The sequence below is a fragment of the Euleptes europaea genome, chromosome 1 (genome assembly GCF_029931775.1).
Source record: "Euleptes europaea isolate rEulEur1 chromosome 1, rEulEur1.hap1, whole genome shotgun sequence".
Lineage (NCBI taxonomy): Eukaryota > Metazoa > Chordata > Lepidosauria > Squamata > Sphaerodactylidae > Euleptes > Euleptes europaea.
In genome coordinates, this window is record NC_079312.1 from 54,484,786 (window position 1) to 54,498,420 (window position 13,635).

Here is a 13,635-nt window from a genome sequence, read left to right on the forward strand (position 1 = left end):
AATGTTGTCTTTGGGATGCGTGTTTACTTTGTAATATTGCCAAAGTGGTTTTGGACACAGAGATTTGCACGTCATCATCTGCAAGTCATTTTGCAAACCCCAAAGAAGGGACAAACGTTCACAATGGATTTCTTGAAAAATAATGCAAACTCTCATCTGCCCCAGACTTGGACACAATTTTCTGTTCCGTGAAAGTGTAATCAGTCTAAAGGGGATATGGTTGGACCTGGAGTTCTCCTGGAATTACAACTGATCTCCAGACTGCAGAGATTAGTTCCCCTGGAGAAAATGGCTGCTTTGGAGGGTGGACTCTATGACATCAAACCCTGGGGACATCAAACCTTTTCATTTACCTTTAAGGCCCCTCCCCTCCCCAAACCCCACCCAAAAGTCCAGGAATTTCCCAGCCCAGAGTTGAGAACCCTAAAAGGAGATTAAAGCATTACATGAACTCCTATTGCATTATTCAAATGAATGAAGGGTGTGTGTGTCTTATGCCTGTGTGTGTGATCAAGTATCAGAGACCTGGAGGTAGGGTTGCCAGCTCTAGGTTGGGAAATACCTGGAAATTTGGAGGATGGAGCCTGGGGAAGATGGGGTTTGGGGAGGGACCTCAACACTGAGTAACACCATAGAGCCCACCTTCCAAAGTGGCCATTTTCTCCAGGGGAACTGATCTGTGTCGCCTGGAGATCAGTTGAAATCGCGGGAGATCTCCAGCCACCACCAGGAGGTTGGCAACCCTACCTGCAAGGGATGATTAAATGTAAGTACAATCACTGGGTGGAAGGGGAATTGGGAATCTGGTCACAGACAACACCGCCCCAGTCTCCATGCATTGACTGCACCTCATGCATCGACTTTCTGCATGTGCAAAAACAAGGTGCAGATTGCATGAAGAAAGTCTCTGCGCATACAGGAGAAGAGCCCATCAACAATTGGAGGTTGGGGGGGGGGGGTCCAGCAAGCAAGCTTGATGTGCTCCCCACTTAATCACCTGCACTGGATTAGATACGATATTTATTATCTGTACATGAACAGTTATTATTTGGGTACACAAACAAGGAATTCAGGGTGCTACAGTCAAATACTCTTGCTGACTTGAGTCACTGAAGTCACTGTGTTTCTTTATGGCACTATGAGCTGGGTCTTTAAATAGATAATAACAGTTATTATAGGGATATTTGTTCATCCAGCTAGAGATGAAGGAGGTGTGTAAACAAAGACTTAGTATTGCCCAGTGACAATGGTTTCAAGGTCTATGATACAATTCCGCTGCTGGAGCTAAGCTGCCTGCTTGATCGTAGATGACATGAAGGCTACAATTAAGCTGGCCTAAGTTCCCCTGAGAGAAGGAAGCATGTTGGGTTGCCAACCTCCAGGTAGTTGAACAATATAATACAATAACCTGTGCTGGAAACTATGTTATTATGCAATCAATAAACAGCACCAAGGCTTGTCCTAGAAGATAACAGTACTTGAACTGAATGATTCACTCACAAAATAAATTTACTGATTGAATCCAAAAAATTATTTCACGGAAAATTGGTCTAAAGCATACAAATTGCAAATACAAGTAAGGAACAGAATATAAAGGTTACATCACCAAAGAGCTAGAACAATTGAGGAAAACATCACCTCAAAATAAGTTCTCAAGTCCATGAGTTTAAGAGTCCAAAAAAGAATCAAACTGAGGTCCAAGTATAAGGAGGTTACATCACCCCAACGAACCACTCCAAAACCGAAGTCAAGGTAAGGAATGGGGACAAATGATCCAAACAGAACAGAGGAGAAATCCAAACAACGCAAAGAGACGACACTTCCAGATAAGTGGTTGTTTCGCAAAGGAGTTGCTTCTTCAGTCAATCTTCTTCATAATTTTTAGGGCAATTAAGCCTCATATGCCGACCCAACGGGCTCTCCTAACTTTTGAGAACCTCCAGGTAGTAGCAGGAGATCTCCTGCTATTTCAGCTGATCTCCAGGCAATAGAGATCAGTTCACCTGGAGAAAATGGCTGCTTTGGCAATTGGACTCTATGTCACTGAAGTCCCTTTCTTCCCCAAACCCCTCCCTCCTCAGCCTCCACCCCAAAAACCCCCTGCCAGTGGCAAAGAGGAACCTGGCAACCCTAGCAGCATCATATAGCCCAATCTCATCATATCGCAGAAGCTAAGCAGGGTCAGCCCTGGTTAGTATTTGGATGGGAGACCACCAAGGAATACCAGGGTTACTGTGCAGAGAAGGACACTGGCAAGCCACCTCTATTAGTCTCTTGTCTTGAAAACCCCATAAAGGATTGCCATAAGTCAGCTGTGGCTTGACGGCACTTTACACAAACAGACAAGTTCCTCTGAAGAAGATGGGAGGTGTAATTAATAGAATAGTATTATTAAATGTGTTTCCTGGCTTAAAAATCAATATATATTGAAAATTAATTTGCTTCAAATATTTAATGACCTAAAATTTAGGATACGATAGATTCTTAGATGAAGAAAATCTAAGCATTTTTTTCAGAGCGACTTGAAATACCGGTAGTTGGATATATATGTATTGAAAAGTTTGGCATAAACACAGGCTGCAACCTCCCTAGCACAAGGTTTGACATCACATTTTTGATCTGAACATTAATGGAACGTTCACGATTAGTACTGCTCCGTAGTGAGAGCTATCAACAACCAGGATCTACAGGCAGACTGCCGGAAACTCCTGGAGATTTGGGGATTGAGCCTAGGGAGGGTACAATGCCATAGAGTCCACCGTCCAAAGTATCCATTTTCTCCAGGGTAAAAGATCTCTGTACTCTGGAGAGGAGGTGGAATTTCAGGGGATTCCCAGGTCCTACCTGGAGGCTGGCATCCCTACCTAAACCCCAACGCCCTCCTCTCTGTGATTTTATCACATATATTGCTTATTTAAAACATGGTATTCAACAGGTGCATTATTTATATCCTTACTATTAATAGCCAGCTGCAGAGAAAAGCAGCCATTAACGCTGACCTTGATAGAACATAGTAGTTAGTTGAGCCAGCCTTGGAAAATTATAGTAGGCATAGTCCTCCAATGGTGAAGATGAAGGAAAACCAGATCAACACTAGAAAATTTCTCATCTCAAAAAAGTCTTTGATTGTTTCAAATGAAGTTGATTAGTTGTTTTTTTTTTAAAGTGTTTAATAGGAAAAAGTTCCTTTGAGGGAAAGATCAGGCCAATTAGGTCACTTTACTAGCCTTAAGTGCCTTTACAAGTGTTTCCAATCAAAGAGCTCTGCTGGCAGGATTAGTGCTGATTTTTCATAAGAGATTAAAGTAGCAGAAAGGCACAACGGAGTGATTAACGAAGGAAAAAACAACACCCCAGTAGTCAAGCTGTTAAACTACCAGATAAGTCTCTTTTCACATGTTCCTAGCATGTTCCTTACTTTTACTAAGATGGGTTGCTTAAAATTTAGTATCAAGGAAGTTAGTTAATCTATCCTACAAAATAGTGTCAGAAGACTGTAGCATTTTTTTTTTACATTACACTCTTCATTAGATAACACAGACTTAAGTTCTTGGACATACTTTCAGTATTATCTTTCAGAGACACAAGTGCTGATATAGGACAATGCATTACATAGATACAGTACTGAGCATGTTTTTATCACAGAAGACCTGCATACCTGTTAGGAGTTTTTCACTTGGTTTTAATAGAGAATCCAGCTATTTCTGGAAAACATGTGCATTCCAGTGTTTTCTGCGTTAACCTACTGTTTTCCTACTTGATTTGCAATTCTGTTCTTTAACATAAAACACAATTGCCACACCAGATTGTCCAATGTGGATAATCAAAATGCTATTGAGGTTGATCAAGGCTACCGTCCCTTTTAATTTTCTTCCTTTCCTTCTGCTTTCAGCTTAATTAATTCTTTGGCCAGCCTCGGCATTCATGAATTAGTTGTTCATTATCTATTCCTGTTTCATTTTTGTAGTAGAATGGAAAAATTCCATACTGCTTTTAATTTTCAGGCAAAGCCTCTCTTATTTTTTATTTCCTTTTTATTATCATTATAGTGCCCTTACAAAATTGTGATAATTAAAAAAAATGAGCAGGGGCTCTGCCTACAAAGTAAAAAATACAGTACTTAATTGATGATCCACAATTGATATATCAATGCCAGCAGGCTGTGGAGAGGACAGGAAGTAATTCATTAGGTTGTAACACAAAGAAACAAAAAGAAAATTGCAGGGATACATGGAACATTTGCTGAAGAGTAAACATATAGTTGGATCTCGCCTGTGAGGACAGACATTATTGCATTCTTCTGAAGAATATTAAGTGCCATGCATAACCTCCATTTTCAGTTCTGTTGATTACAGCTGAGTAAGCCTTCAGCTATGCAAAATAACCTTCATGTGGACAGTCCTTATTTCAGAGCTTGTCTGAGCAAATTTATTTTATCTGGAAAATAAATTTGCTTTACCCTTTGTGTGCATAACTCAGTTTCTGCAGAACTAGTTTTCAGCTCGGCCGATGAGGATGATCGGGGGCTTGGAGACCAAGCCCTATGAGGAAAGGCTGAGGGAGTTGGGAATGCTTAGTCAGGAGAAGAGGAGATTGAGGGGGGACATGATTGCTCTCTTTAAGCATTTGAAGGGCTGTCACTTAGAGGAGGGCAGGGAGCTGTTTCTGTTGGCAGCAGAGGATAGGACTCACAATAATGGGTTTAAATTGTGGGCAGAGAGGTACTGGCTGGATATTAGGGGAAAATGTTTACAGTAAGAGTTGTTCAACAGTGGAATCAGCTACCCAGGGAGGAGGTGAGCTCCCCCTCTCTGGCAGTCTTTAAGCAGAGGCTGGACAAACACTTGTCAGGGATGCTCTAGGCTGATCCTGCATTGAACATGATGTTGGACTGTATGGCCTGTATGGCCCCTTCCAACTCTATGATTCTCATTGACTAAAAATCCTATACCCACATCCATGTATGTCTTGCCTTGGGCCACTATCTCTGTCCTGAGCATTCTGCTTGGCATCTTCCTCCGTAACCAGAGAACCACAGTAGATCTTTTGTTTTTCTCTAGGTGTCTTACCCTTCCTGACCCTGTGACTGGCATTATTTTCTGGATACTGTCTTGAGGCCAGACCGTGAAAGTAGCTTAAAAGACACCTTACCAATGCCAAGAGAAAGGACCACTACAATCACAACATGATGCAGACTGTAGGCTTGGGTGCATTCTTCTCTGATGACTAGACTACAGGCACTTCATGAGCCAACTCATCATCTCACACTGCTAATTTCACAGGTGCCCCTGGTGACTGACCTAACTTTAGTAGTCAGAAGTTGAACCTCCTGAGGTCCTTGTTCATATAATGCAAGTCCCCTGGTGACTAGGAACTACGACTGTAGGAGCAACTCCTTCTCTTCGGTATAATATGTGTCTAGCTGATTACTATTATCAATATATTTGACCAGATGCATGTTTACAAGAATAAACACTAGGGTTGCCAACCTCCAGGTACTAGCTGGAGATCCCCTGCTATTACAGCTGATCTCCAGCCGATAGAGATCAGCTCACCTGAAGAAAATGGCCACTTTGGCAATTGGACTCTATGGCATTGATGTCCCTCCCCTCCCTAAACCCCGCCCACCTCAGGCTCCACCCCAAAATCCTCCTGCCGGTGGCAAAGAGGGACCTGGCAACCCTAATAAACATGCATATGGATTCCCATGGAAGAAAAAAAACAACTGACATGATTTGCAGAAGAAAAAATGGCTGGCAGGGAGAAGGGTAAGCCTCTCTCTCCCCCCCCCTTAAAAAAAAAGTCTGTCCTGGCACTGCTACACATGCTTGTATGTAACACATTTTGCACAAGCATTTATGAGAACAAGTTCTCCCAGCCTCCCTCCCCAAACCCTAGAAACCCGTCTAAGTTGTCCTCCAAGCTATTGTGAATGCCCATTGAATGTTTCTTATGTTAGCTGGCTAATTGGCATAAACAACCTCACTTTTCTCCCAAGAAAGCTTGTCCTGTGAACAGCTCGCTACGGCACACAGTACCTCTGATGGTATTTGGAGGTCACAAAGACTGGCTCAGCTTAGATCAGATAATGTGGGAAGTAACTCAGTTGGATGGTGAATTATCAGAGAGAACAGCAGGGAAGTATTTCAAGAGGAAGCAACGAAAAGGGATAGCCAAGTCACCAAGAAGACGGCTGGGGATGAGAAAAACCGTTTTCACCTCACATAACCCAGGTTTCTCTCTCCCACCTCCGACTGACGTCCCATATGAGGGGGGATGGCACAGTCTCCAACTGTCTCTAGTTACCAGGAACAGTCCCTGGCCAAAATTACTCTTTGTTTTGACAATTGAAGAGTCTTAAAAAAAAAAAAAAGGGAAGCAGACAGGGGGTTGAAGTACGGAGAAGAGAAAGGAAGCAGACAGATGAAACCAAAGTAGCAGGTGGCCTAGGGAAGGATGGAAGTAAGAGAGAAGCTGAGCTGAGCAGGAAGGGAATCTGATATCTGCAAATTTATTTAAATACCATTCATTCTTTTAGTTTATTTGTTGCTGCTTTGGTAGTTTACAGTGCAATCCTAACTACACTATTCTGGGAGCCAGCTCTACCGAACAGACCGGAGAATGTTTCTGATTCAACCTACTTAATATTTCGGACTCTCTGTTTTTAAACATCATGCCTGCTCAATTATTCTGTGATATCTTATTGTTCTGCTTAATTTATCCACGTTGTGCATATGTTTTTACATGGGTTATCAGGATTGTTTCCAAGTTTATTTTAATAATTTATAGCTGAACCATTCATACACATCATTTTATTTGATGTGGATTTGGGTAGGGTTTTAATAAATGTGTATCCATATTTTATTGTGAGCTGTCCTATGAGCTTTCAGGCTGAGGGTCAGGATATTAATTCTTCAAATAAATAAAGAAGCACACACATATTCCTACCATTTGGTAAGCATTCAGCTAAAACATTTGTGTGGCTTATTACATAGACTTCCCTATTACACATCTTTAAAATAAAATGTTTGCTTCATATCAGGAACCCATGATATCACAAGTATAATTTTCAAGGATATTTTATATCTTTCATTATTATGCTAACCTTTCTCTACTTGAAGTCAAACAAAACATAGTGACTGTTATTTTTACCAAGAAGAGAGATCTGTGACTTTACAGATTAGCATTTATATTAAAGGAACTAATCATAAAAAAAAAATCTGTTCTGTTGTTTACACCACAGGGATTTTTGTGCAACCTTTGGTTTATTTCTTTCCACAATAAAAAAGTTGTTACTCATTTTTTTGGGGTTTTTTTTAATTCAGGCATCTTTTGCACTAATAGTGTTTTTGTCTCAGGGATATCATATTTTCCCCAGGACTGCAAGGTGTTATTACTGACAAAAATGTGACTGACCCTCACCCCATATGTGTACTCATTGTAATACAATCATTGTATGGGTGTCATAGGCTACCTATTGGATACTAGCTATGTAGGGTTGCCAACCTCCAGGTACTAGCTGGAGATCTTCTGCTGTTACAACTGATCTCCAGCCAATAGAGATCAGTTCACCTGGAGAAAATGGCCACTTTGGCAACTGGACTCTATGGCATTGAAGTCCCTCCCCTCTCCAAACCCCACCCTCCTCAGACTCCGCCCCAAAAATCTCCAGCCAATGGCGAAGAGGGACCTGGCAACCCTAACAATAAAACGAGGTATGCCTGTACTAATTTATTACTTCAATTTTAATCTCCACCCTCCCAGTGGTTTTGTATGATGCACTGCTACGTTTGAGTCCATAAGAATCCATAAGCAGACAGAGTACAATATATTGATGATACTAGCTGAATACACAAAAAAGTTAGGGCCAGCTAACATTATTGCTTCCGGTTTATGTTCTGTACTGTGTAAATGTGTGGATTGTTATTGTTTATATTATATTTCTCTGTAATTTGCTTTGAGGCTGCAGTTTTGCTGAAAATGGTGGCATACAAATAAATCAACAAATAACTCCATGGGATGAGACTAAGGTTCTTTCTTATTGGAAAAGAATCTTTTGTTGATGTATCAGTGCACATTCCAGGATGCATTCTTCCCATTGTCTTCTAGGATGTGAGAAATTTGTGAATTTTAGTTAAACAAACTATTTAATCTTGTACTGCATTAAGTCATTTTGTGCTGCATGAAGTCATTTTGTGGCATAACAAACCCTGTTTCATTACAGTTAATGGAAAAATATGCAAAGAGAGAAATACAGCAATGGTTTATTAAAAGTGTGCCAACTGCGTGGGCCACAATATGTTTTCCTTTTTGATGGGCTGAGTGTTTATTCTTCTACCAGCTGTATTAATTTAACACATTATTCATCTTCTGAGTCTTCACCACTAGTATATTAATCAGTTTGCTTTCCTCTTACTGACTAATTCCTTAAGTGGGTCCATATTTGTTGTTGATGGGTGTTGCTAGGAGATTTGGGACTTAAATTTATACCAGAGCTGAAAGGGGTGGAGAAGAATTTTACTTAAGATACTGCAACATTTTAAAATAATGCCCTCTAAAGCCACAACAATTAAATGGAAGTCAGGAATGCCCAGAAAAAGAGCCAACATGACAAAAATCTAGAGAGAAATTAACTTAGTTGCGAAAGGAGTCCTTGACTTTATAATGCCAGGCTATGCCAAGATTAAGGCATTTCAAACTGATTAGGCTTTTAGATTTCTTCAGAGATCCAAAGAACCTTAAGAAACTTGGCTGCTTTCAGCTGCTAAGTGATGTTGCTGCTTCTGGTCAGATGGCTTGAACTTTGCTTTGGAATCTGAACTTGTAACACACCTTTCTAAACTTCCTTGAAAAAGCAAGCTTTATCATTACTTCTACAAATGCTGCCTTTATTGAATTATAAGTATTTATGTCTTTGCCTTTCTCTGTTCAATTGGACTATCTAAGAATCTGCCAAATAATTCGTTGAGGGGTAAGGCATTATGTCTGCAAGAAGAAAAGTCTTCGAAAGGTTGGAATGGTTAAGATTTTTAGATAATCTGGAAGCACTGGAAAAGATAGGGTGCTCTGTCCCCAGAGAGAGGGGGTAAGCCATGGCTCCAGGGTGGAACACATGGTTTACCTAAAAAAGGTCCCAGCTTTGGTCCTTGACATCTGTAATTAAAGGAGACAAGCTAGCAAGTGCTGGAAAAGACCTTCCTCTACCTGCGATTCTGAAGATCTGCAGAGTGGACTATACTTAGACAGGCCAATGATCTGACTTGGTATAAAGCAGGGTTGGATCAAGACTAAATTTTCCATCAGCGGAACCTAACTTTCTTGCCTCCCCCCTCCCACTACAGCCCGCTGATCTCCATGAAATGCTGCAGCTCCTGGGGGAGAGGGGACCCTAAGGAATATGGCTGCCAGGTCCCTCTTTGCCACTGGCGGGAGGTTTTTGGGGCAGAGTCTGAGGAGGGTGGGGTTTGGGGAGGGGAGGGACTTTTGCCAAAGCGGCCATTTTCTCCAGGTGAACAGATCTTTATCGGCTGGAGATCAGTTGTAATAGAAGATTTCCAGCTAGTACCTGGAGGTTGGCAACCCTACTAAGGAACGACACAAGGGGAGTCTGCAGTGGGGAGTGGGAATTGGTGGCAATTGCCAATGTAGTTTGGATCCAGCACAGTGATCCTTATGGTTTTGTACATGTAGGAAAATGTAAGTCACAAAATCCACAGGACCTTTGTAAATATGCCCTCATTCTGTCATTTTGTTTTAGATGTAATTATAGGGCTTGTCCCCAGCTTATGCGAAAAATGACTAATTCCCAGGCTCCTCACAAATCTGGCATTTCTCTAGAGGCAGAAATGAGGTTAGAACTGAGAGCAACTGTTAATCAGGAGAGGATTTAACTCTCCTGCTTTCATTTAAAAAGAAAAGACTTGGTTTAGACTTACAACCCAGTACACTGTTGATACTAAAACAACACTAAATAACACTAAACATATTAAAATAATTTTTAAAATTCACTTGCATTATTATTATTTATTTACAGAATGTGTATCCTGTCTTTCTGTCCTTACAAGGGCCACCAAGGCGGCTAACAATTAAAGCATACATGATATAAAGGATTGTAAAATACCCTTTTAGATGTATAAAAGCTAAAGTAGCAAGCTGGTTGTATTAAGGAATGTATAGATGGTGGTGGTTAGATAATGTGAGGTTAGTAGGTCAGTTTAACTGAATATATAACAGTGATATTAACATGCTAGATTAACGATACGTATCGTCAGAATCTCAGTTCGATCTCATTTATAGGTCTTTTACAACTTTTATATTCTTTTCATTGTATCTTTTATATTTCTTTGCATCTTTCCATATTTATCATAAAATAAAATTAAAAACATACATGATAAAATTACATTTTAAAACCGTTAAAATGCACTTCCCTTCCAAACACATATCATTAAATCAATTTAATGACATAATTCAAGGGCTCCTGGTCCATACAAGCTTAGCCACAACTATTGGGCAAGCACTGGGCATCAGAGGGAGGCACTGCGGGAACACTTACCACATTATCTATGGCCCTGGTCCCATTGGCCTGTTGACATTCTTCTGCATGGCCATTACAAAAGCAGCTGCCCCGAACAATTAGATCGTAGATGGCATAGTGGGCAAATCTGTGTGGCTTCTCCAGCAGTCCTGGACCTTGGCAAGGACACTCTTGTCTCTTTAATAAGAGGAGTCGCAAGTTCGTAAGTTTCAGGAGGTCTTGTGCTTCTGGACTGTATGGGTCTTCAATCTTGTTAGCGGGAGTTAAGGCACGAAAGATCACCTAGAAGCCAAGATAAAGGGGGGAAATATATAAATGACATGATATAATCATCTATATGTATGATCAATAGCTATGCTATGAACTTTTAATTAATAGCGGCCATGGCTTTCCCCAGAGAATCCTGGGTACTGTACTCTGGACAAGATACTGTAAATTCTCCAACAGATCCCTCATAGAAATACAATTCCTGGGATTTGCTGGGGGGTGGGAAAGGAATAACTGCTAAGCTAGTTTAGCTAAACATAGCTAGTTTAAACCTCTAATGAATAGATTATGTGCCATAACAAATAAATAATGGACAGGAAGGAACTGTAACTGTATTTCCCAACCTGGAGCTGGCAACCCTAACTCCACCCCTCATGCCAGCTGCTCTTTGGACTGGCGGAAACAGCCCCCCATGCTGCAGCAATCACCCTTACCTCATAAGAACGTAAGAAGAGCCCTGCTGGATCAGACCAAGGCCCATCCAGTCCAGCAGTCTGTCCACACAGTGACCAACCAGGTGCCTCTAGGAAGCCCACAAACAAGACGACTGCAGCAGCAGCAGCATCCTGCCTGTGTTCCACGGCACCCAATATTATAGGCATGCTCCTATGATACTGGAGTGAAGGAAGGAAGGTGGGAAGGAAGATAAGAACAGCCCTGCTGGATCCTCCACCAGAGGAGGCCCGGCCACTAGGGTTGCCAGGTCCCTCTTTGCAACCCGCAGGAGGTTTTTGGGGTGGAGCCTGAGGAGGACGTGGTTTGGGGAGGGGAAGAACTTCAATGCCATAGAGTCCAATTGCCAAAGTGGCCATTTTCTCCAGGTGAACTGATTTATATCAGCTGGAGATCAGTTGTAATAGCAGGAGATCTCCAACTAGTACCTGGAGGTTGGCAACCCTACCAGCCACACTGGGTCTGGCCTCTGGAGAATGGTGTCTATGGTCCTTCCTGGTTCCGGTGAGTTGGGCTGGACAATGTTGGGCTGGACCACAAATACTAATACCGGTAAGTGAAGGTGGATTTCAGTAAAAATTCAGCTTGCGGGCCTCTTAGAATCTAAAACTTAGAATCTAAAAAGTCTCTCCTGCCATTTTTGTGAGCATATGCATTTAACTAATAAAAATAAACGTTTTCTTCATGTCTTACAAGGACTGAGAATGAGCTGGTGGAGGTTTGGGAACCTGATTGTTAACTCTATTCTATGCGAGCAGCACGTGCAAGATACAGCCTGTAAAAATAATGGATATCAGCTGCCGGGCTCAGAAGCTGTGGAAGCATCTGTACTTGACAAAGGAGTGCAGACGAGAGCCAGCAATGACTTCCATGCCATTCTGCTATTGCTGCTTGCTCTTTTCCCAACTTCTCCCCATCTCTGTAAGGGTCAAATGTTTGCCAATGGCCCCGGGTTCAAATCAGAGACATCCCTTCTTCCTGGCAGCAACGGGCACACTGCCCAGCGTGTGTAACCAGCGCAGGTGCCTCCACATCCCCTGATCAATGAAAGCATGAGAAAACAACATGGGCCCCTTCCGGCCAGCTGCCCGCATTCCCCTGAGGAATGGAACCATGTGCAAATAGCTCACTCTGTGTAGCACAGGTGCCCGGCATTCTTTCTGCCGACAGAATTAAAGGCCAGTGACCAAGTTTACTCAATCCACGTGCCTGCCTGAGTTTGGTTAATGGCAACAAAGGCTGAAGGACCAGCGTATGCAGCTCAGATAGCACCATTCCACTGCTAGTAGAGAAACACTGGAATTAAATCTCAAGTCAAAAACCAATGGAATAAAATTTCATTTTATTTCTCCTTCTGAAGTACAAAATCCCCAGAGCTCCAAATGGTCTTCCTGAGACTGATACTTTAATTTTGGCACAGGGGACTTGTGCACAGATTTCACTTCTCTTCTTTACTGTTCTGATTGCCAAAAACCTGCAGTATCTACCTGTTAAGATGTCTATACACAAATAAAAGGGGGGGGGTAGAGCCCAGCTTTGCCGGGGAGTGTGGGATATAAATTTAATAAAATAAATAGATGAGGACTCCTTTTGGCAAAGCACACTGGGAACAAGCTAGGGTTGCCAAACTCCGGGTTTGGATATATGTGTTGACAATGGGATATGAATGTTTGTATGTTCCTGGTCTTGTGTGTTTACTATTGTATCATAAGAGGTGCAGATATTCCGTTGGTTGTATAATTTCAAACATACTGTCAATGCCTTGTTAGTTTTGCTATAGGTTCGTTAGTACTAAGTCAAATAGAATTTATAAGTTTCTGTTGATAAGTTTCCGTTGATAGTTGAAGGCATTAATATTAAATAAGAAATTCACAGATATTGAGCCAGCGTGCTGTATGTTGTTTCAGCTCATCAGTTCAACCAGGTGGTGGCTGGAGAGCTTCTGCTATTACAAATGATCTCCAGACAACAGAAAATATGGCTGGTTTGGAAGGGGAACTCTATGGAATACCCCACTGAAGTCCCTCCCCTCCCCAAACCCCACCCTCCTCAGGCTCCACCCCCAAAATCTCCAGGTATTTGCTGACACTGGCAACCCTAGAGCAAGCTTCTGACTTGCTAAAAACTGATGAAAATGTAGCAAGTGCTGAAAATCTGACCACCAGCTAGTTTAGCCTTCACTTAGGGTTGACAAGTGCCTAGGGTTGCCAGGTCCCTCTTTGCCACTGGCGGGAGGTTTCTGGGGCAGAAGGTGGGGTGGGGTTTGGGGAGGGGAGGGACTTCAATGCCATAGAGCCCAATTGCCAAAGCAGCGATTTTCTCCAGGTGAACTGATCTTTATCAACTGGAGATCAGTTATAACAGCAGGAGATCTCCAGCTA

The 13,635-nt window shown here is 42.0% G+C and overlaps 1 protein-coding gene across 1 annotated transcript in view; it reads right to left on the reverse strand.

Annotated features, from left to right (window-relative positions):
- The window catches only part of LOC130475157 (netrin-4-like), a 57,236-nt gene that overhangs the window by 22,498 nt on the left and 21,103 nt on the right, over positions 1 to 13,635 (reverse strand). The window contains exon 3 of the mRNA XM_056846896.1: positions 10,553 to 10,816. Coding sequence (XP_056702874.1) covers positions 10,553 to 10,816 — 264 coding nt within the window. The remainder of the gene's footprint in view (positions 1 to 10,552; positions 10,817 to 13,635) is intronic.